The sequence below is a fragment of the Callithrix jacchus genome, chromosome 9, assembly GCF_049354715.1.
Source record: "Callithrix jacchus isolate 240 chromosome 9, calJac240_pri, whole genome shotgun sequence".
Lineage (NCBI taxonomy): Eukaryota > Metazoa > Chordata > Mammalia > Primates > Cebidae > Callithrix > Callithrix jacchus.
Genome location: NC_133510.1, coordinates 114,190,558 through 114,214,829, shown reverse-complemented (window position 1 = coordinate 114,214,829; position 24,272 = coordinate 114,190,558). Strand labels below are relative to the sequence as shown.

General features: G+C 51.1%; 1 protein-coding gene and 1 pseudogene across 24 annotated transcripts in view; both read right to left on the bottom strand.

The window, feature by feature from the left end:
• Positions 1-24,272, bottom strand: part of CUX2 (cut like homeobox 2) — a 322,604-nt gene that overhangs the window by 7,609 nt on the left and 290,723 nt on the right. For all 24 annotated transcript variants that reach the window (XM_054238864.2, XM_054238855.2, XM_078337275.1 and 21 more), the window contains 4 exons: positions 23,868-24,027; positions 7,502-7,771; positions 3,216-3,404; positions 427-700 (listed from right to left, as the gene is read on the bottom strand). In XM_054238864.2, the coding sequence (XP_054094839.2) occupies positions 427-700; positions 3,216-3,404; positions 7,502-7,771; positions 23,868-24,027 (893 nt within the window). The remainder of the gene's footprint in view (positions 1-426; positions 701-3,215; positions 3,405-7,501; positions 7,772-23,867; positions 24,028-24,272) is intronic.
• On the bottom strand, positions 8,789-9,275 carry LOC128928615 (large ribosomal subunit protein uL24 pseudogene; annotated as a pseudogene).

Below are 24,272 nucleotides of genomic sequence, written 5' to 3'. Positions count from 1 at the left end.
TGAGACAGGATCTTGCTCTGTCACCCAAGCTGGAGCGTAGTGGTGTGATGGTAATTAACTGCAGCCTCTGCCTCCTGGGCCTAAGTGACCCTCTTACTTCAGCCTCCTTAGTAGTTGGGACTACAGGTATATGCCACCATACCCAACTAATTTTTGTATATTTTTGTAGAGCCGAGGTCTCCCTATGTTGTCGGGGTTGGTCTTGAACTCCTGGGCTCAAGCAATCCTCCCGCCTTGGCCTCCCAAAGTGCTGGGATTACAGGCATGAACCACTGCACCCGGCCCTGTGACCTGTACCTAAGTGCCGATGTGATGGGGTCTCCCATCTCCCAGAGGCCATGTGGGGCTCCCTCCAGGCCCTGGGATGGGGAAGAGGTTCCACCGGGCTCTGCTGCCCGCCCCAAGGGCACGCTCCCATAGTCCCACCTGTAGTTGTGGAACCAGTTGATGACGGTATTGGTCTTGAGGTTGAGCTGGAAGGAGAGGAGCTCGATGGTCTGCTGCGAGGGGTAGGGTTCCAGCTGATAGGCCTTCCGCAGCGCCTCCTTCTCCTCGGGTGCCAGCACCACCCGGGGCTTCTTGATCTGCAGGAGGCTCAGGTCCTGGGGCTGCAGGCAGGGGCTGGGGCACTCGGAGCGGGTGGCTGGGGACTCGCTGTCCGAGCCGGTGCTGATGAGGCCATAGCGGCGTTTCAGGTAGGCTAGGGCCAGGGAGAGACGGAAGGCTGAGAGGTGGTGTCCCTACCCCATCAGTTCACAGCTAGCAGGAGTCGCGTGGTGGGAATACATCAGTCAGCCCCACTTGGAGCCTGTCATGCCCTAAACTTAGGGGCCTGCCCCCCAGCCTTTCTCCCTCCTCACTCTCCTTCTGCATCTCCCAATACCCACCCCCAGGCCACAATATGCTGGCCTGCCCTCGCCAGCATGAGTGAAGACCTAGGAGCGTTCCTCACACATAGGAAGCATTTGACACAGTGTGCTCTATGGTATTCTCTCTGGTTTTTAGAGACAAGGTCTCGCTCTGTCACCCAGGCTTGAGTACAGGGGGCACAGTCAGCTCACTGCAGCCTCGACCAACCAGGCTCAGGCAATCCTCCTGTTTCAGCCTCCCCAGCAGCTAGGATTATAGGTATGAACCATCATCCCTGGCTAATTTTTAAATCTTTGGTAGAGATGGGGTTTCTCTGTCACCTAGGCTGGAGTGCAGTGGCGCAATCACAAGTCACTGCAACCTTGAACTCCTGGGCTCAAGTGATCCTCCTGCCTCAGCCTCCTGAGTAGGTGGGACTACAGATGCGCACCACCATGCCTGCCTCATTTAAAAAATTGTTTTGTCGAGGGAGGGTCTCATTCTGTTGCCCAGGCTGGTCTTGAATTCTTGGCCTCAAGTGATCTTCCCACCTTGGCCTTCCAACATCCTGTCCCTGAATTTCTGAACAGCCTTTGGTGGGCGGTGGTGGGGACACTAATTTAAATGACCCATTGACTGCATGGTGCATCTTGACCCCAAATCATGAAGATGTTGGGGAGAAAAAAGCCCACTTCAGAATGAAAGTAAGGTATGAGGGTCTAACTTAATCCTCACAGCAATGCTTTGTGGCTCTGAACATGCTCTTTTTTTTTTTAAGCAGAGTCTCGCTCTGTTACCGAGGTGGAGCGCAGTGGCGCCATCCTCTCGGCTCACTGCAACCTCTGCCTCCCGGGTTCAAGCGATTCTCCTGCTTTAGCCTCCCAGGTAGCTGGGATTATAGGCATGTATCACCATGCCCAGCTAATTTTTGTATTTTTAGTACAGATGGGGTTTCACCATGTTGACCAGGCTGCTCTCAAAGTCCTGGCCTCAAGTGATCCGTCAGCCTCAGCTTCCCAAAGTGCTGGGATTACAGGTGTGAGCCACTGCACCCAGCCGGCTCTCTTATTTTCAGAAGGAAGCACAGAGAGGGGAAGTAACTAGCTGGAGATCACACAGCAAGTAGGTAGAGGGTCAAGTTCTCAACTGTAGCATTATCTGATGATCATGGCCCAGTCCTAGCCCTGCCCTAGGTGCTCCCTACAGCCTGGGTGTCCCTGGGTCATCGCATGACCGGCCCTCATGCCCTGGATGGCAACTTCAACTGCTCCTATCTTATCTTCCGATGGACTTGGAGCCCTTGGAAATATAGAGGAATCCTTTATGAACAGCATGAGACTGGGCTCAGTGGAAGCTTATCTTCCATCCAAATACTAGCCAGGCCTGACCCTGAGGTCAGAGGGTTTGGCCGCTTATCTTATCAGGATATAATGTCAGACAATGTGAGAACTTGCAATCTCCTTGCCCAACCCTGCAAGAGAGGGTTCCTGTTTGCTGGTCCTGTCCTTTGTTGTGTAGAATCTGGGTAATGGGCCAAATGCTGATCTGCAAAATAGGGAGCTGAGGCAGAGAAGGGAGGTACCGAGTTTTGGGAAATAGACAGTGGGGGCTGGCCACAGACTCTGGGGTAGCTATGGAGGTGTAAAGGACACCAAGAGAGATGGGGTATTAGATTTCCTTTTCTTTTTCTAATTTTTTTTTTTGAGACAGAGTCTTGCTTTGTCGCCCAGGCTGGAGTGCAATGGCACGATCTTGGCTCACTGCAACCTCCACCTCCTGGGTTCAAGCAATTCTCCTGCCTCAGCTTCCTGAGTAGCTGGGGTTACAGGCGTGTGCCACCATGCCTGGCTAATTTTTATATTTTTAGTAGAGACAGGGTTTCACCATATTGGCCAGGCTGGTCTCAAACTCCCCACCTCAGGTGATCTGCCCGCCTTGGCCTCCCAAAGTGCTGAGATTACAAGCATGAGCCACCACACCTGGCAGAGTATTGGATTTTCATGGGAGAGGAAACATTTACAAATTTAACAAACTTGGAGATGGGGTCTTACTGCAGTGCTCAAGCTGGAGCACAGTGGCTATTCACAGCTTTGACCATAGCACGCTGCAGCCTTGAACCATCCTCCTGCCTTAGCCTCCCAAGCAGCCGGGACTCCCTGCCCCGGCACACTGCGACTGGCTATATATATTTTCACTGCTTTCAGTGACATTGTTACATTGTTTTTCAATGTTGCTATTTCATGTAATCCCCTACCAGGCTGAAACTGGACCATGGGGGCCCTGGATTTATCTGGGTTACAACTAGATATGGTTCTATGTAAAATCTGAGACCCAGTGCTGGGGTCCATCCCCTGCCCAAGTCTTACCTTTCTTCTCCAGCTTCTTCATGTCCCTCAGCTTCTCCACGTTATGGGGGTCATTGAGCCACAGCTGCATTCGGACAAAGGGCTCCCGCCCCTTCAGGCTCAGCTTGTGCCAGGGTTTGGGCCGGGACAGCAGGTCAGACACGGAGCCTTGTGTCAGACCCAGGATGCTTTCCCCAAACAGCCGCTGCCCTGGGGATAGGAGAGGGGGCAACCTGTTACCCCAGGCTGGGCAGAGAAGCCTGTTCCCAGGAGAGACAAGGAACAGGCCAGAGACACAGGAAAGAACCTCAAGGCTACCTTCACTAACTCAGAAGGGAGAGCGAGAGACAGTGGAAGACCCGCACGGGATAGGAAGCTGAAGGGGGTCTGTCTGTAAAAGACATTTGTGGGGCAGGATGAGGCAGCAACTAACAACTAACAAAAGTGCTTTTTTTTTTCAGACAGAGTCTTACTCTGTCACCCAGGCTGGAGCGTAGCAGCATGATCTTGGCTCACTGCAGCTTCCGCCTCCCAGGTTCAAGCAATTCTCCTGCTTCAGCCTCCTGAGTAGCTGGGATTACAGGTGCATGCCACCATGCCTGGCTAATTTTTGTATTTTTAGTAGAGATGGGGTTTTCCCATGTTGGCCAGGCTGGTATTGAACTCCTGACCTCAGATGATCCACCTACCTTGGCCTCCCAAAGTGCTGTGATTACAGGCGTGAGCCACGTGCCCGGCCCAAAAGTGCTTTAACTTAAGAGGTTCTTTACCCCTAGGAGATCCCTGAAATTGTCTGCCAGCATCATGCATACAAATTTGTATCACTGTGCTGGAGGATGATTTGTCAGATTCCATTCCAGTTTTAAATGTGCACAGCTTCGGAGCCAGCAGTTCCACTGCCTGGGATAGCTGCAGTTGTCCAGGGTCACACAGATGCACACAGCCTGATTTTTAGAGGCAGCAGGAAAGTGGAAAAAGCCAAAATAACCATCAATTGGGTAAAAAATGTGGTGTATCCATGGCCTGAAACACTTTGTAATGGTGAAAAAGAATGCGGGTAACAGAATTATTCTAACGTGGAAGGGTGTCCACAAAATAGTGTTCATTTTTCTTTTCTTTTTTTGACACAGGTTCTCACTCTATCACCCAGGCTGGAGTGCAGTGGTGTGATCTCAGCTCACTATAACCTCTGCCTCCTGGGTTCAGGTGATCTTCCCATCTCAGCCTCCCAAGTAGCTGGGTGCACAGGACTGAGCCACCACACCCAGCTAAGTTTTGCATTTTTATATTTTATTTTTGGGGTACAAGGTTTGGCTCTGTTGCCCAAGCTGGACTGAAGTGGTGTCATCTTGGCTCCTCGAAACCTCTGTCTCCTGGGCTCAGGCCATCCTCCTGCCTTATCCCCTGAGTGGCTGGGACTATAGGCATGCACACCATGTCCAGCTAATTTTTGTATTTTTTGCAGAGATGAGATTTCGCCATGTTGTTCAGGCCAGTCTGGAACTCATGACCTTCAGCAATCCTCCCAGCTCAGCCTCCCTAAGTGCTGGGATTATAGGTGTTAGCTACCTCACCCAGCCCAGTGTTCATTTTTCAAAAGCAAGTTGCAAGACAATATGCGTATCATTTCATCTATGTGGAAAAAAAAAAAGGAGAGGAAATTAAGTGATCACACCTGTGATCCTTGCACTTTGGGAGGCTGAGGCAGGAGGATCACTTGAGGTCAAGAGCTCAAGACCAGCCTGGCTAGCATGGTGAAACCCTGTCTCTACTAAAAATACAAAAATTATCCAAGAATGGTGGCACACAACTATAATGCTAGCTATTAGGGTGGCTGAGATAGGAGAATCACTTGAATCTGGGAGCGGTGGTTGCAGTGAGCCGAGTTCTTGCCACTGCACTCCAGCCTGGGGCCTGGGAGACAGAGTGAGACTCCATCTTTAAAATATACACATGGGGCCGGGCGCAGTGGCTCAAGCCTGTAATCCCAGCACTTTGGGAGGCCGAGGCGGGTGGATCACGAGGTCAAGAGATCGAGACCATCCTGGTCAACATGGTGAAACCCCATCTCTACTAAAAATACAAAAAATTAGCTGGGCATGGTGGCGTGTGCCTGTAATCCCAGCTACTCAGGAGGCTGAGGCAGGAGAATTGCCTGAACCCAGGAGGCGGAGGTTGCAGTGAGCCGAGATCGCACCATTGCACTCCAGCCTGGGTAACAAGAGCGACACTCCGTCTCAAAAACAAACAAACAAACAAACAAAAACATAAAAACAACTCTGGCGTGTGACTGACAGGCCAGTGGGGAGGAATTTATTATTTTTTTAGTAACTTCTTATTTTTTCCCTGCACTGTTTGGGGTGTGTGTGTGTGTGTGTGTGTGTGTATTTTTTTTTTTGAGAAGGAGTCTCACTGTGTTGCCCAGGTTGGAGTACAGTGGTGCAATCTCAGGTCACTGCAACCTCTGCCTCCCAGGTTCAAGCCATTCTCCTGACTCAGCCTCCTGAGTAGCTGGGATTACAGGTGCTTACCACTATGCCCAGCTAATTTTTTGTATTTTTAGTAGAGATGGGGTTTCACCATGTTGGCCAGGCTGGTCTCAAGCTCCTGACCTCGTAAGTTGCCCGCCTCGGCCTCCTAAAGTGCTGGGATTACAGGTGTGAGCCACCATGCCTGGCCCGGTATATTTTAAAACAATGAATATGTCTTTTATCATAAAATTTGTAGTGAAAATTTTGAGGTTTGCGTACATCCCTCTGGGAGGGGGGCATCACCTGGATCTAAGACTCAGAGGATTTTGTGTCCCAAAAAGGGAAGGAGTCCTAGAAGATATTTCTCCCTGTGCCTCAAGAGGGCAAGGACCTCGGCACTGGGAGGACTCAGCTGCAGTTCTGCAGGGATTGGAGTTCACGTCTTCCTGGAAGGAAGTTTTTAAAGCCATTGGCTGAGAATTCCAGGTCCTCTCATACCTGCATTTACCTCCCTTTGTCCCATCCCAGACCCAGGTCAGAGCAGATGCCTCACACAGGGTCCTGGATGCCCTGGGATCTCACCGTGGGCACTTTTGTCTTTTTTTTTTTTTTTTAACTTAACTTTTTAGAGACAAGGTCTCACTCTGTTGCCAGGCTGGAGTGCAGTGGCAGGATCACAGCTCACTGCAGCCTTGAACTCCTGGGCTCATGTGATCCTCCTGCCTCAGCTTCCTGAGGACTACAGGCATTTACCACCATGTGTGAAGTTGGTATGCATAGAGTTTGCAGCTAATTTTAGGAGCTTTTTAAGTTTTATTTTATTTTTTATTTTTTTGGAGACAGAGTCTCACTCTGTTGCCCAGGCTGGAATGCAGTGGTGCGATCTTGGCTCACTGTATTCTCTACCTCTTGGGTTCAAACAATACTCCTGCCTTAGCCTCCCGAGTAGCTGGGATTACAAGTGTGTGACACCATGCACTGGCTAATTTTGGTATTTTTAGTTTCACCACGTTGGCCAGGCTGGTCTTGAACTCCTGACCTCAGGTGATCTGCTTGCCTTGGCCTCCCAAAGTGTTAGGATTACAGGGGTGAGCCACTGTGCCTGGCCTATTTTAAATTTTATTGACTGATTGATTTTTTTTGAGATTGGGTCTTGCTCTGCTGCCCAGGCTGGAGTGCAGTGGTGTGATCTCAGCTCACTAACACCTCCACCTCCCAGGTTCAAGCGATTCACCCCCCTCAGCCTCCCAAGTAGCTGGGACTACAGGCGTGCCCCACTGTGCCCTGTTAATTTTTTTGTATTTTTAGTACAGGGTTTCACCCTGTTGGCCAGGCTGGTCTCAAACTCCTGACCTCAGGTGATCCGCCCGCCTAGGCCTCCCAAAGTGCTGGGGCTACCGGTGTGAGCCACCATGGCTGGCCAATTGTTTTTTTTTTTTTTTTTTTTTTTTTAGAGACAAGGTCTTGCTCTGTTGTCCAGGCTGGAGTGCAGTGGCATGATCACAGCTCACTGCAGCCTTGAACTCCTGGGCTTACGCCATCCTCCTGCCTCAGGCTCCTGAGTTACTAGGACCACAGGTGTGTACCAACACATGTGAAGTTTGTATGCATGGAGTTTGCAGCTAATTTTAAAAAGCTTTTTTAGAGATGGGATCTTGCTATGTTGCCCAGGCTGGCCTCAAACTCCTGCTCTCAAGCGGTCCTCCCTTTCTGGCCTCCCAAAGTACTAGAATTACAAGTATGAGTCACTGGGTCCCAGCTCCAGACATTTTTTCAAGGTAAGTAGGAGGTGACCCAGGTGGGAGGCAGCCTCTCTGATTCCCACCGGCTCTGTACCTAGATTGTTGTCTGTGAGGACCTCCTTCACCCTCTTGGTGATGGAGTAGGTGTCCAGCTCGGGGGACATGGCCACGATCTCCTGGATGCCTCCTGGGGCCTGGCCGCCTGAGTACATCTTCCCGCTGAGCGAGGAGCTGGAGCGGCCCTCTGGCTGCTGGTTCTCCTTGCTGCTCTCCAGGGACAGGCTCAGCGGCTCCTGGGAGCTCTTCTCAGGTTCTGTAGGGCTGGGGGGTGGGGATGGTGAGGACCTTGGTTCTGTGGGACTGGCTGTGAACCACAGAGAAAGAGAAAGCGGTTACCACAATCTGGCACAGACACATCCAGTTTCAGCAGCCTTGCTTCTTACAGCCAAGAGTTGCCAACCACTCATTTTGCAACCACTGTAGTAATAATTGCTCAGGTAGGGACCTCCTGGATGCTAAAACCAGTGAATGAAAGTTTGATGAGGACTAGGATATTTACAAAGTCTCCAAGTATCTCCCCACAGGATGCTTAGTAATTGCAAAGGGAAAAATAGCCACTTTACAGTAGAGAGACCTGGTTGGACTCTCTCTCTGTCACCCAGGGTGGAGCACAGTGATGCAATCTCAGCCCACTGCAACCTCTGCCTCCCGGGTTCAAGCAATTCTCCTGCCTCAGCCTCCTGAGTAGTTGGGATTATAGGTGCTGATGGACACCATTTTAACCAATGATCCAAGTTACTATCACCAATCAAAGGAGAAGTCAGCAACGTGGGTCTCCTGAGAGGATGCTCTGAGAAAGACATCAATTCTGTGATAGCCCCAGCCCCAAGTACACATCCTGAATTTGATTACGAGGGAGCACTGGGCGACCCAAACTCAGACCATCTATGAGATAACAGCCTCTACTCTTCAGAAAGGGCAACGGTCCAAATCAAAACATGAAAACTAAACACAAGCGAGCCTGAATCTCATCCTGGACAGGGAAAATACATTTACATATTTTAATTAATGAATTAATTTGTTTTGAGACCGGGTCGCCCAGGCTGGAGTGCAGTGGCTTGATCAGACACTCAACCTCAACCTCCTAGGCTCAAGTGATCCTCCCACCGCAGTCTCTCAAGTAGCTGGGACTACAGGTGTGTGTCACCATGCCTGGCTCTTTTTCTTTTATTGAGACAGAGTCTCGCTCTGTCATGTAGGCTGGAGTGCAGTGGTGTGATCTCGGCTCACTGCAACCTCCAGCCCTTGGGTTCAAGAGATTCTTGTGTCTGAGCCTCCCAAGTAGCTGGGATTACAGGTGCATGTCACCATACCTGGCTAATTTTTTTTTTTTTTTTCAAGTTTTAATCAAAGCTTGTATATAAGATTACTTTATTCCTGCATCTTCTCAATTGTTTCTTCCTTGTATTTGCCCTTTTCCTTTCCTACTTGGCGAGTTTTGGCTTTCCGTTCAAGGATCTGTTTGCGGTCTTTGTCCAGTTTTAGCCTAGTGATAACCACCTTGCTGGGGTGAATGCCTACATGGACAGTTGTGCTATTAGCCTTTTCCCGCTGCACCCGTTCAATGTAGATTACATATTTCTTCCTGTAAACCTGGACTACTTTGCCAATCTGCTGACCTTTATAGTGTCCTCGTACAACCTGAACTTCCTCATCCTTTCGGATGGGCATGGATCGCACGTTGTACTTCTGTCTCAACTCTTTGGAAAGAGGGGAGGACATAATCTTCCTGCGAATGTGGGAAGGTGCATTGAAATGCCTTTTGCGATTCTTGCTTCGGTCGAAGTCACAAAGGGATTGAACTTCATTTCGGCAGCTCCCGCTTAGGTGATCACCTGGCTAATTTTTATACATACATATTTTTTGAGACAGAGTCTTGCTCCGTCACTCAGGCTGGAGTGCAATGGTGTAATCTTGGTTCACTGCAACGTCTGCCTCCCGGGTTCAAGCGATTCTCCTGCCTCAGCTTCCCAAGTAGCTGGAACTACAGGCACCTGCCACCACGCCCAGCTAATCTTAGTATTTTTAGTAGAGACGTGGTTTCACCATGTTGGTCAGGCTGGTCTCAAACTCCTCATGTTGTGATCTGCCCGCCTTGGCCTCCCAAAGTGCTGGAATTGCAGGTGAGAGCCACACACAGCACCTGGCCAAGAATTATATATTTTATCTAAAAATTTATATAACATATAAAGGATATTACTGGGACAACTGAAGACTGAATCTAGATGGTAGGATACAGACTAGTATTTTACCACTGTAAGATTTCTCATTCTTGAAAAGCACTTGCTGAAGCATTTAGGGCAAAAGGGACAAGATGTCAACAAATTTCTCAAATGGCAGAGAAAGAGCATGATTGTGGCAAAATTAGTAACTGTTCAATCTGGGTACAGTGCAGGGAGTTTGCTCTACTGTTTCAATTCTTCCGTAAATTAGACGTTACCTCAAAATGAAAAGTCAGATAAACAGCAACAACTAAAGCAATCAGCAGTGATCTACAAGTTCAACCACAGGAGACTGGCTTAACAAAACATGGGGCTCCCTGCAGCGGGCTGCTCTGAGACAATGGAAGAAACTGTAGTGAAATGTACGCAGTGCAAGGCCACATTTAAAAAGCCAGGCTGAGGCTGGGCACAGTGGCTCACCCCATAATCTCAGCACTTTGGGAGTTTGAGGCGGGCAGATCACCTAAGGTCCGGAGTTAGAGACCAGTCTGGCCAAGGTAAAACCACGTCCCTACTAAAACATACAAAACTTAGCTGGGCGTGCTGGCACATGTCTGTAATCCCAGCTGAGCAGGAGAATTGCTTGAAGCCGGGAGACAGAGGTTGCAGTGAGCCGAGATCACACCACTATACTCCAGCCTGGGCAACAGAGCAAGACTCCATCTCTCTCTCTCTCTCTCTCTCTTTTTTTTAAGATGGGGTTTCACCATGTTGGTCGGGCTGGTCTTGAACTCCCGACCTCAGGTGATCCACCCGTCTTGGCCTCCAAAGTGCTTGGATTACAGGCATAAGCCACCATGCCCGGCCTTATCTCAAAAAAAAAAAAAAAAAAAAAAAAAAAGACCACACACACACACACACACACACACAAAAGGTAGACTTTTAAACTACATTTTTCATTTTTCATTTTTTTTTTTTAAGATGGAGTCTCGCTCACTCTGTCACCCAGGCTGGAGTACAATGGCACAATCTTGGCTCACTGCAACCTTTCCCTCCTGGGTTCAAGTCAGTCTCCTGCCTCGGCCTCCCCAATAGCTGGGATTACAAGCATGGGCCACCACACTCAGCTTTTGTATTTTTAGTAGAGACGGGGTTTCACCATATTGGCCAGGCTGGTCTTGAATTCCTGACCTCAGCCGGGCGCGATGGCTCATGCTGGTAATCCCAGCACTTTGGGAGGCTGAGGTGGGCGGATCACGAGGTCAAGAGATCGAGACCATCCTGGCCAACATAGTGAAACCCCGTCTCTACTAAAAAATACAAAAATTAGCTGGGCATGGTGGGGCATGCCTGTAGTCCCAGCTACTCAGGAGGCTGAGGCAGGAGAATTGCTTGAACCCAGGAGGTGGAAATTGCAGTGAGCCGAGATTGTGCCACTGCACTCCAGCCTGGTGCCTGGCACCAAAGCAAGACTCTGTCTCAAAAAAAAAAAAAAAAAAAAAAAAAAAAAAAAAAAGAATTCCTGACCTCAAGTGATCCACCCGTCTTAGTCCCCTACAATGCTGGGATTACAGGGTTGAGCCACCACGTCTGGCCCATTTTTCATTTTTCAAAAGATATTTTGTGTGAATATATATTGGAAAAATGATTTGGAAGATATTTGGGGCTTGTGATCTCAGGTGGAATGACTTTGCCAAGCTTCCGTCCTTGCATCTGTTAAATGGGGCCATAAGACACATAGCATTACACATACACCAAGCCTATTTGGGGCCATCAAGAGGACTCTATGTGACAATGTGGAGCAAGGGCCCACTTCCACCTCTTCTACCCCTTGGGGCATTAGAGGCATCCATGGGAGTCCCAGTACAAGCTGAGCCTACTGAGAGACCAGGAAAGGAGGCACCCTTAATGGGGTGGCAAGCATGGTGTGGGGTCTAGGAATTGCAGTGCTGGCCACACCTAATCCCAGCAAATTAGAAAAAGATGCCTCTTCCTTGAGGCATTCCAATGCCGCCTGCTGGAAACTTGTTAAAATAACCATTAAAATGTATAACAGCTAGAAGAAAAGAGAGCAATGGCTTTACTTCCAGAAGGGACATCTTGAGCCCAGGATGGGTTCCTTCCTTCTCTTTGAGTAGATCACTCAGATCAGACTACTCCCATGCTCCAGAATCATCAATGGCTCCCCACTCCCCCTTGCACGAGAAATGTCTATCACCTTGTCTTGGTGATTAAGGCTCTGAACTCCCTTGTCCCTGCCCACCCCGCCACATGGAGCTACAGCATCCCCCTCACTCCCCTTCACAAACATCTAGGCTCCTCTCTAAGCCCCTCTGTCATTGCTCAGGCTGGTCTTACCATCCTGAGGACTTTCCTTCTAATTTTGAACTCCTATGCATTCCTCAAGACCCAGTCTTTTTATTTATTTATTTATTTTTATAAAGACGGGGTTTCACCATGTTGGTCAGGCTGGTCTTGAACTCCCAACCTCAGGTGATGCGCCTGCCTTGGCCTCCAAAGTGCTTGGATTACAGGTGTGAGCCACCACGCCCGGCCAAGACCCAGTCTTAAATGTCCCTTCTCTGAGGTATGTATACCTCTGGAGTCTAATAGCACCTTGAGTATATATTGTCACACTTTGCTATAATTTCTTGCTTGGACCAGATCTCTTCCTTATTGATGACAATGATGATGACGCTAATAAATTCATTTTATCGCGCACTTACTACATGCCCAGGGTAGTATTATGTGCTTTATACCTACGATCTTTCTCTTAAAAAATTTTTTTTTTAAAAATAGAGACAGGGGGTCGGGCACAGTGGCTCACACCTGTAATCCTAGCACTTTGGGAGGCTGAGGCGGGTGGATCACCTGAGGTCAGGAGTTCGAGACCAGCCTGGCCAACATGATGAAACCCCGTCTCTATTAAAAAAAAATAAAATTAGAGACAGGGTTTCACTATGTTGCCCAGGCTGGTCTCAAACTCCTGGGCTCAAGTGATCCTCCTGCCTCGGCCTCCCAAAGTGTTGCGATTATAGGCATGGGTCACTGTGCCTGACCAATGCTCATGATCTCAAGTGACCCTCATGACACCTCTAAGAGGTAAGTACTATGTCATCCCATTTTATGGATGAGGAAACTGAGGTTCAGAGAGGTTAGACAATGTGTCCAGGATCACACAGCAATAAATGGCAGAGCCAGGACTTGAGCTTGGGTTGGCTTATGCCCAACACTGTCCTCTTATCCATCTGGGAGCCCCTTGAAGGCAAGGACTACATGTTAGTCACAGGTGACTCCCTAGAGCCTGGGGGTGGGGCGGGGACTCTGGGCAGATGCCTGTGGAGTGAGAGATTTCAGCTAGGACCTCTGAGTACTCCTGAAAAGGGCAAGGTGAAGGCCCAGAGTTCCAAGTAGCAGCATCACAACCCCGTGTGACTGGCAGCCCACTCCGGGGGTCTCAAAAAGCCTACTGTGCCCCCTGCCCTAATCGAGCTGATTTTTGTCCATCCGTGTAGCATCTGTGTGACGCTGGAGCTGACGTGGGCATGTCTCAGGCTCACTGTTGCCACGCTGGTGTGGGAGGGTCAGCCTGGGAAAGTGAGAGGCTATCCCAGGTGTCCACCCACTGCTGGCAGGAGGAGAGGGTCTTTGGGCCGGGCACAGTGGCTCACACCTGCAATCCCAGCACTTTTGGGAGGCCAAGGGGGGCGGATCACCTGAGGTCAGGAGTTTGAGGCCAGCCTGGCCAACATGGTGAAACCCATCTCTACTAAAAATGCAAAAATATTATCCCGGCATGTTGGCACGTGCCTGTAGTCCCAGCTACTCAGGAGGTTGAGGCAGGAGAATCGCTTGAACCTGGGAGGCAGAGGTTGCAGTGAGCCGAGATCATGCCACTGCACTCCAGCCTAGGTAAGAGAGTGAGACTCCACCTCAACAAATAAACAAAAACCTGAGGGTCTTTGAAGGCATCTGCCTCTTGGAAAACTGTCTGCACCCACGGCCCAACCTAGAGCACCAGGAAGCGAAGCAAAGCAAACGGGATGGCATGGAGATAGACCCAGATGATTGGCAGGAAAGAACACAGCCATCCCCAGCCCTACTCCCCCAGGCAGAACCCTGCCTTTCCAGCTCCTCTGACTGTGAGAACCGCTTTTGACAAAGTGATGGGAAATCTCAGAAATCATCTCTGTCAGGAGGAGTGTGCTAATTACAGGGCTGGGGTCACATGTGAACAGTCGGGTTGTCTGGAGAGGGAGGCGATGACAGGGAGAGGTGGGTCTTCCTGCCTAGGTGGGCTTGAGGGAGGGGCGCTAGACAGGGCTGTGGGCAGCTGGGGACAGGGGAGAGAGCAGAGTGACCAACCTGTTCCAGTCTGCCTGGGACTTTTTCCTGATTTTACTACAGAAAGTTGCAGGTCCTAGGAAACTTCTCTCTCCTGGAGATATAGAGAGAGACTGTGAGAGAGATGGAAGGAGTGTTTGAGGGTCAGGGAGGGAGAGACGGAGCAAACAGAGTGGGAGAGCGATGGTAAGAGAGGTGGGGGGAGGGGGGAGGAGAGAGAGGGAGAGAGGAAGAGAGAGAAAGGGAGAGAGAGAGAGGCATAGAGGGAGAGAGGGAGAGAAAGGGAGAGAGAGGGAGAGGGAGAGAGAAAGAGGGGGAGAGAAAGAGAGGCATAGAGAGAGGGAGAGAGAGATGGAGAGAGAGAGGGAGAGGGGGAGAGAGAGAGGGAGAGATGGAGAGAGAGAAAGGGGGAGAGAGAGGCATAGAGAGAGGGAGAGAGATGGAGAGAGAAAGGGGGAGAGAGAGGGAGAGAGAGAAAGAGAGGCATAGAGAGAGGGAGAGAAAAGGAGAGAGGGAGAGGGAGAGAGAAAGGGGGAGATAGAGAGGGGGAGAGAGGGAGAGAGAGAAAGAAGGAGAGAAAGAGGGAGAGAGGGAAAGGGAGAAAGGAGAGAGAGAAAGAGAGGGGGAGAGATAGAGGGGGGAGAGAAAGAGGGAGAGAGAGAGGGAGAGAGAAAGGGGAGAGAGAGAAAGAGGGAGAGAGAGAGGTAGAGAGAGAAAGAGAGGAAGAGAGAGGGAGAGAGAGAAAGAGGGAGAGAGAGAAAGAGGGAGAGAGAGGGAGAGACAGAGAAAGAGAGAGGAAGTGAGAGAGGGAGAGACAGGGATAGAGGGAGAGAGAGGAAGAGAGAGAGGGGAGAGGAAGAGAGAGAGGGGGAGAGGGAGAGAGAGAGAAAGGGATAGAGAGAGAGAAAGAGAGGGAGAGAGAGGAAGAGAGAGAGGGAGAGAAAAGGGGAGAAAGAGGGATAGAGACAGAGAGAGAAAGAGAGGGAGAGAGAGGGAGAGAAGGGGGAGAGAGAGGGAGAGAAGGAGACAGAGAGGGATAGAGAGGGAGAGAGAGAAAGAGAGAGGAAGAGGGAGGAGGAGAAGGAGACAGAGAGGGATGGAGAGAGAGGGGGAGAGAGAGAGAGAGGAAAAGAGAGAGAGGGAGAAAAAGGGGGAGAGAGGAATAGAGAGAGGGAGAGAGAGAAGGGAGGATGGAGAGAGAAGAAAGAGAAAGAGGGAGAGAAAGGGAGGGAGGGAGAGAGAGAGGGAGAGAGAGAAAGGGGAAGAGAGAAGGTGGAGAGAGAGATAGAGAGGGAAAGAGGGAGAGAGAGAGGGAGAGAGAAAGAGAGGGAGAGAGAGAAAGAGAGAGGAAGAGAGAGAGAGAAAGAGAGGGAGAGAGGGAGGAAGAGAGAGAGGGGGAGAGAGAGAAAGGGGGTGAGAGAGAGAAGGGGAGAGAGAGGGAGACAGGGAGAGGGAGAGAGAAAGAGGGGGGAGAGAGAGGGAGAGAGAGGGACAGAGAGGAAGAGAGAGAAAGAGGGAGAGAGAGAAAGGGGAGAGGGGGGAGAGAGAGAAAGAGAGGCATAGAGAGAGAAGAGAAAGGGAGAGAGAGAGGCAAAGGGAGAGAGAGGGAGAGAAGGAGAGAGAGGGAGGGAGAGGGAGAGAGAAAGAGGCATAGAGAGAGGGAGAGAAGAGAGAAAGGGAGAGAAAGAGGGAGAGAGAGAGAAAGAGGGAGAGAGAGAGAGGGAGAGAAAGGGAGAGAGGGAGAGAAAGAGGGAGAGAGAAAAGGGGAGAGAGAGAAAGAGAGGCATAGAGAGGGAGAGAGAGGGAGAGAGATAGAGGGAGAGAGAGAGAAAGGGGGAGAGAGAAAGGGAGAGAGAGGGAGAGAGAAAGAGGGAGAGAGAGAAAGAGGAGGAGAGAGAGAGGGGGAGAGAGAGAAAGAGAGGCATAGAGAGAGGGAGAGAAAGGGAGAGAGAAAGACAGGGAGAGAGAAAGAGGGGGAGAGAGAGAGGGAGAGAGAGAGGAGAGAAACAGAAAGAAAGAGAGAGGGAGAGGGGAGAGGGAGAGAGAAAGGGGGAGAGAGAGAAGAGATAGAGGGATATAGAGAGAGGGAGATAGAGAAAGAGGGAGAGAGAGAGGGAGAGAGGGAGAAAGAGAGAGGGAGAGAAAGGGGGGAGAGAAAGAGGGGGAGAGAGGGATAAAGAGAGAGGGAGAGAGAAAGAGAGGGAGAGGGGGAAGAGAGAGAGAGGGAGAGAAAGAGGGAGAGAGAAGGGGAGAGAGAGAAAGGGAGAGAGAGAGGGAGAGAGAGAGAGGAAGAGAGAGGGGGAGAGAGGGAGAGAAAGAGGGAGGGATAGAGAGAGAAAGAGGGAGAGAGAAAGAAAGAGGGAGAGAGACAGAAAGAGAGAGAGGGGAAGAGAGGGGGAGAGAGGGATAGAGAGAGAGGGAGAGAGAAAGAGAGGAAGAGAGGGAGCCAGAGAAAGAGAGAGAGAGAGAGGAAGAGAGAGGGATAGAGAGGGAGAGAGAGTGAAAGAGAGAGAGGGAGAGAGAGAGGGAGAGAGAGAGGAAGAGAGAGAGGGAGAGAGAGGGAGAGAGGGGGAGAGAGAGAGAGGGAGAGAAAGGGGAAGGGAGAGAGAGAAAGAGACGGAGAGAGAGAGGGAGAGAGAGAGACAGAGAAACAGAAAAAGAGAGGGAGAGAAAGGGAGAGAGTGGGGAGAGAGGGAGAGAGAGAAGGAGAGAGAAGGAGGAGAGAGAGAGGGAGAGAGAGAAAGAGAGGGAGAGAGAGGGGAAGAGAAAGAGAGGGAGGGAGAGAGACGGAGAGAGAGAGAGAAAGAGAGAGAGGGAGAGAGGGGGGAGAGAAAGAAAAGGGGAGAGATAGAGGGATAGAGAGAGAGGGAAAGAGAAAGAGAGGGAGAGAGAGAAAGAAAGGGAGAGAGAGAGGGAGAGGGAGGGGAGAGAGGGAGGGAGAGAAAGAGAGAGGGAGAGGGGGAGAGAGAGAGGGATAGAGAGAGGGAGAGAGAGAGGGAGAGAGGGAGGGAGAGAGAGAGGAAGAGAGAGGGAGAGAGGGAGGGAGAGAAAGAGAGAGGGAGAGGGGGAGAGAGAGAAAGAGAGAGGGAGAGAGAGAGGGAGAGAGAGAGGGAGAGAGAGGGAGAGAAAGGGGAAGGGAGAGAGAGAAAGAATACGGAGAGAGAGAGGGAGAGAGAGAGACAGAGAAACAGAAAAAGAGAGAGGGAGAGAAAGGGAGAGAGTGGGGAGAGAGGGAGAGAGAAGGAGAGAGAAAGAGGGAGAGAGAGAGAGAGGGAGAGAGAAAAGAGAGGGAGAGAGAGGGGAAGAGAAAGAGAGGGAGGGAGAGAGAGGGAGAGAGAGAGAAAGAGAGAGAGGGAGAGAGGGGGAGAGAAAGAAAGGGGAGAGATAGAGGGATAGAGAGAGAGGGAAAGAGAAAGAGAGGGAGAGAGAGAAAGAAAGGGAGAGAGAGAGGGAGAGGGAGGGGGAGAGAGGGAGGGATAGAAAGAGAGAGGGAGAGGGGCAGAGAGAGAGGGATAGAGAGAGGGAGAGAGAGAGGGAGAGAGAGAGGGAGAGAGGGAGGGAGAGAGAGAGGAAGAGAGAGGGAGAGAGGGAGGGAGAGAAAGAGAGAGGGAGAGGGGGAGAGAGAGAAAGAGAGAGGGAGAGAGAGAGGAGAGAGAGAGAGGAGAGAGAGAGGGAGAGAGAGAAGGAGAGAGAGGAGAGAGAGGGAGAGAGTGGGGAGAGAGAAGGAGGGAGAAAGAGGGAGAGAGAGAGGGAGAGAGAGAAAGAGAGGGAGAGAGAGGGAAGAGAAAGGGAGGGAGAGAGAGGGAGAGAGAGAGGGAGAGAGAGAGAAAGAGAGAGAGGGAGAGAGGGGGAGAGAAAGAAAGGGGAGAGATAGAGGGATAGAGAGAGAGGGAAAGAGAAAGAGAGGGAGAGAGAGAAAGGGAGAGAGAGAGGGAGAGGGAGGGGGAGAGAGGGAGGGAGAGAAAGAGAGAGGGAGAGGGGGAGAGAGAGAGGGATAGAGAGAGGGAGAGAGAGAGGGAGAGAGGGAGGGAGAGAGAGAGGAAGAGAGAGGGAGAGAGGGAGGGAGAGAAAGAGAGAGGGAGAGGGGGAGAGAGAAAGAGAGAGGGAGAGAGAGAGGGAGAGAGAGAGGGAGAGAGAGGGAGAGAGAGAAGGGGGAGAGAGAAAGATAGAAAGAGAGGGTGAGATAGAGGGATAGAGAGAGAGAGGGAAAGAGAAAGAGAGGGAGAGAGAGAAAGAAAGGGAGAGAGAGAGGGAGAGGGAGGGGGAGAGAGGGAGGGAGAGAGGAGAGGAGGGAGAGAGAGAGAGGATAGAGAGAGGGAGAGAGAGAGGGAGAGAGAGAGGAGAGAGGGAGGGAGAGAGGAAGAGAGAGGGAGAAGAGAGGAGAGAGAGAGAGAGGGAGAGGGGGAGAGAGAAAGGAGAGAGGGATAGAGAGAGGGAGAGAGAGGGAGAGAGAGAGGAAGAGGGAGGGAGGGAGGGAGAGAGGGAGGGAGAGGGAGAGAGGAAGGAGGGAGAGAGAGAGAGAGGAGGGAGGGGAGAGAGAGAGAGAGGGAAGGAGGGGGAGAGAGAGAGAGAGTAGAAGTGAACCAAAAACAAAAAAAAAAAAGACAGAAAGAGGACACTGTGGGGTCCAGGTGGCTCCCGCGGAGCTCATGGCGCTCATGAAGGTGAGGTCATCAGTTCAAGGCTAACCTGACCAACCTCATAAGCTCAAACTGATTGGCAAAAAAAAAAAAAAAAAAAAAAAAAAAAGACACTGTAAGTGATTGGGTGCCATGGCTGACACCTGTAATTCCAGCATTTTGGAGGCCAAGGCAGGTAGATCACCTGAGGTCAGGAGTTCAAGACCAGTCTGGCCAACACGGTGAAACCCTTCTCTACTAAAAATACAAAAAATTAGCTGGGTGCCTGTAATCCCAGCTACTTGAGAGCCTGAGGCAGGAGATCTGCTTGAACCCAGGAGCCAGAGGTTGCAGTGAGCCGAGATTGTGCCATTGCACTCCAGCCTGGGTGATAAAGCAAGACTCTGTCCCAAGAAAAGAAAGACAGAAATAAAGAACTTGGAGGACAGAGACAGAGACCAGGAGAGAAAGACGGAGGGAAGAGAGGGACTTCGTGTCGGCACAGGGCTTCCTTGACTGTTTGAGAATTCTGGAATTGTGAGAAGCCTCGGATGGAAGGGTCTGGAATACTGATGCTGCCACTGTGGGCGGCGCTAATGAGGCTGGCTGGTTACACCCCAGGCTGTGACTGGCAGAGGGTGTGGCAGTAAGAGCGTGCTTTATAACCCTCTCATGGTATCTGGCTCACCCTCAGCAATGGGTGAGGTCAGGGCTCCAGTGCTAGTCCCTGCCCACCCCAGTGGCCAGGGCATAACCGGGGGGCTGGGACAGGTTCTGACACCCAGCCCCACAGCCAGACTGTGTGGGACCTTGTGGGCAATGGATACACCCTTTTGCTTCCAGGCCTAGTGGGTTATGAACAAGCATAGCCTGAGGGTAGATCTGCCATCACCACTTGCTCCTTGGGGCCAGCAGCTACAGGCGCCACGTCCAGGCCCGATTCCCTGGTTATTATTATTGGTTTTGAGACAGGGTCTTGCTCTGTTGTCCAGGCTGGAGTGCACTCACTCTAGCTCACTGCAGCCTTGACCCCCTAGGCTCAAACGATCCTCTCACCTCAGCCTCCTGAGCAGCTGGGACTACAGGCATCCACCACCATGCCCAGCTAATTTTTGTATTTTTATAGAGAAGGGGTTTCTCCATGTTGGTCAGGCTGGTCTCCAACTCCTGACCTCAAGTGACGTGCCTGCCTTGGCCTCCCAAAGTGCTGGGACTACAGGCGTGAGGCACCTCGCCCCGGCCTTGGTTTCGTATTCTGGGAGAGCAGGAACAAGGTGTCCCCCACGTCTACTCACATCCCTTCCCAGGCCGTGCATGCTTCCGCCTCCTAGCTGCTGCCTGCGCCCGCTGTTGCTTCCACCAGGAACACCATTCTCCATCTTCTCTGCTGACCTCTATTCTACCTGTGCTCAAATCCTTCCATGACAATAAAATTTAAAACCAAAACAATCAGACATTGGGGAAATGCAAATAAAAACTACAGTGAGGGCTCGGCATGGTGGCTCATGCCGGTAATCCCAGCACTTTGGGAAGCCAAGGTGGGCGGATCATGAGGTCCACATGGTGAAATACCATCTCTACTACAAATACCAAAATTAGCTGGGTGTGGTTAAAACATAACACTGCAGGCCAGGCACAGTGGCTCACCACTCCAGCCTGGGTGACTCAGGAGGCTGAGGCAGGAGAATTGCATGAACCTGGGAGGTGGAGGTTGCAGTGAACTGAGATCATGCCATTGCACTCCAGCCCAGGTGACGATGTGAGACTCTGTCTCAAAGAAAAAAAAAAAAGTCTACATCGAGACACCACTTCACACCCACCAGGATGGCGAGCGTCAACAAACGGGAGGTAATCCGTGTTGGTAAGGATGTGGAGAAACAGCAGCTCGCCGAACTTCCTCAGTAAGTTCAACAGTTACCGTATGACCCAGCCAACTACTCCTAGATATAAGTCCAAAGAACTGGAAATGGGGGTTCAGACGAAAATGTACACAAGGTTTCATAGGAGCATTACTCGAAGTAGCCAAAAGGGAGTTTATCCATACAACAGATATAATTGAGCCATAAAAATGAAGGACATTTTGATAGAGCCTGTATGAGCCTGGAAAACATGTTAACTGAAAGAAGCCATGCACAGAAGGCCAAGTTGCACATTTAAATGAGACATTCAGACGAGACAAATCCAGACAGAAAGAAAGTGGAGGCCCTGGAGTCCCAGGAGCTGCGGGGAGAGGAGGATGGGCAATGACTGAATGACTGCTTGATGGGTACGGGGCTCCTTTTTGGGGTGGTAGAATATTCAGTCATTGGATGGCCACACACACTGCATGTATTAGATCCATTGAATTGTACACTTCAAAAATGGTTTAAAAGGTACATTTTATGTTATGTGATTAAAAAAAATTTTTTTTTAAAGATGAGGTTTCACCATGTTGGTCAGGCTGGTCTTCAACTCCCGACCTCAGGTGATCTGCCCGCCTTGGCCTCCAAAATGCTTGGATTACAGGCATGAGCCACCATGCCCGGCTTTTTTTTTTTTTTTTAATTTTTTTTTTTGAAACGGAGTTTGGCTCTTGTTGGCCAGGCTAGAGTGCAGTGCTGTGATCTCACTGCAACCTCCGCCTACGGCTTCAAGTGATTCTCCTGCCTCAGCCTCCTGAGTAACTGGGATTACAGATGCATACCACCACACCTGGCTAATTTTTCTATTTTTAGTAGAGACAGGGTTTTGCCATGTTTGGCCAAGCTGGTCTCAAACTCCTGGGCTTAAGTGATCCACTCGCCTTGGCCTCCCAAAGTGCTGGGATTACAGGTGTAAGCCACCATGCCCAGCTGTTGTGTTCATTTTACCACAATAAAAAAGTTAGTTAAAACATAATACTACAGGCTAGGCACAGTGGCTTACCACTCCAGCCTGGGTGACAGAGTGAGACTCCGCCACACAAAAACCAAAACACAACCCCCTCCCCCACCGCAACACTATAAAAAAAGGATGGAAGTCTTTTCACAGGTAGGCACATTTGGGGACCCTGGGAGCAGGGAGCCTGATGGCCCACATCCCGGGGTGCTCATCCTAGCACTGCCACTCACTGGATGGTGGCCTTGGGCAAGTCACTACGATACTCTGCCCCTGGATATCCTCATCTGTGAAATGGGAATGATACACAGTCCCTCTGGTGGAGACTGACATGAGGATTACAGGACAAAGCCCTTGGTACTCTGTGTGGCAAGTGACAGTGGTCACTAGCATGGCTGCCTTTAATCCTCACTATGCCTTATGGAGAGGAGTTTTTAAATCAAACATTGTATTTATAAAATATTTCAAACCTATAGAAATACACAGAAAACGATACATAAGGCCTCCCCTCACTTCGACCTGTTATTAGAATTAACGCAGACACTTCACACCCATCACTTCCCATCTCCCTTCTTGTTTTAAAGAAATAGGAAAGGGCCAAGCACAGTGGCTCAAACCTGTAATCCCAGTACTTTGGGAGGCTGAGGCGGGCAGATCACCTGAGGCCAGGAATTTGAGAACAGCCTGGCCAATATGGAGGAACCCTGTCTCTACTAAAAATACGAAATTAGCCGGGCATGGTGGTGCATGCCTGTAATCCCAGCTACTGGGGAGGCTGAGGCAGGAGAATTGCTTGAACCCGGGAGGCAGAGGTTGTGGTGAGCTGAGATTGGGCCACTGTACTCCAGCCTGGGCAACAAGAGCAAAACTCTGTCTCAAAAAACAAACAAATGAAATGAGAAAGGAGAAGAGCAGACAAAGTTCCCCCTCCCTGCCTCTTCTTGGCCCCGCCTCTGCCCAGTGCAACCTCCCTCCCGGCTGGGGGTGCTGCTTCCTTTATACATCTTATTTTATTACGTCTTTTAAGAGATGGTCTCATATGCTAAGGCTGGAGTGCAGTGGCACAATCATAGCTCACTGAAGCCTCAAACTCTGGCTTAAGCTATCCTCCGGCCTCAGCCTCCCCAGTAGCTGAGACTACAGGTACATGCGACCACACCAGGCTAATTTTTTACTTGTAGAGATGAGGTTTCACCACATTTCCCAGGCTGATTTCAAACTCCAGGGTTCAAGAGATCCTCCTGCCTTCACCTCCCAAAGTACTGGTATTACAGGCATGAGCCACTGTCCCTGGCCTTTTTTTTGAGACAGGATCTCACTCTGTTGTCCCAGCTGGAGTGCAGTGGTGTGATCACAGCTCAAGTGACCTCCTGCCTCAGCCTCCCGAGAAGCTAGGACCACAGGCACATATCACTACCACTCATCAATTTACATTCTGTAGAGACAGGGTCTCCCTCTGTTGCCCAGGCTGATCTTGAACTTCTGGCTTCAAGTGATCCTCCAGCCTCAGCCTCCCAAAGTGCTGGGATTATAGGCATGAGCCCCGTGCCTGGCCTCAGACTCCTTCCATTTCAGTGCCTAGGTCTGCAGCCATACAGCTATACCAGCATGCAGGCTCATCCTGCAGGGTCAGCTTCTACAGTAAGTGCTGGCACCGGGACATAGGCTTTTGTCACTTGACGTTATGTTTCCAGTCCATATTCCTGTTGATATGGGCCTGCTGACCCGGCTCATTTCTGTGAACCCGAGACACGGTTTTGTCCTATTGACAAGACTGGACTCAGGGTCTGGCCTCCCTGGTCTCTGCCCTCATCCCAGTTCAGGGCTGGGTGGGTGCCTCACCAGGGCCCTGGCAGACTTAGCCCCTGGTCCCCACAGTGGCAGGGAGCTGGGGCTCCCCTCAGCACTTCCGGACTCTGGAACTTTGGACATGCCTCTGAGCCTCCATTTCCTCACCCAGGCAAAGCTCACACTCCAGCCTGCTTGTGCCATTGTGGGTGACTGGGTAGCACTGCCCGAGGCCCTGTGCTAAGAAGGAGTCTGAGTCTGCATGCTGGGTGTTTGGGAAACAGAGCTGTGATCAATTAGCAATTCCAGATGTGGGACTCCACATGCAAAGCACATTCTCCATCTGCTCTGAGCACTACGGAGCCACCTGGAGGCTTAAAGCCAGGACCAAGTGCATCAGGTGCACAGCTTCTAGAAGCATCCCTCCGGATGGAGGAAGGAAGAGAAGGGAGCAGAGAAACACTAGGAGCCCTCTGCCGTCTTCCAGGGCAGCCATGACAGTGGCCGGGATGAAATCCAGGGTAGCGGAGATGGAGGGACAGGTAGACTCGGGCAGTAAAGCCAGGCAGACACGCCACTGTGCAGGTGGCAAGGCTGCCAGCAGCCCCCCGGATGCTCCCGCCACACTCACCCTGGGAGGGGCCGGGCTGCTGGCCCACCGCCTGGCCGAGCTGGTCAGAGAGCCACAGCTGCATGCGGATGAAGGGCTCTCGCCCCTTCTGCGTCAGTTTGCTCCAGGGCTTTGGCCGGGACAGCATGTCGCTCACACTGCCCTGTGACAGGCCCAGCACCTGTGAGGAGTGGGGCAGGCAGGTAGGTCAGTGGGCCTCTGGGATGCAGGCCTGGCCCTCCCTCCCTCCTTTTTTTTTTTTTTTGAGACAGAGTCTTGCTTTGTTGCCCAGGCTGGAGTGCAGTGGTGTGATCTCAGCTCACTGCAACCTCTGCCTCCCCGGTTCAAACGATTCTCCTGCCTCAGCCTCCTGAGGAGCTGGGACTTACACAGACAGGTGCCACATGCCTGGCTAATATTTGTATT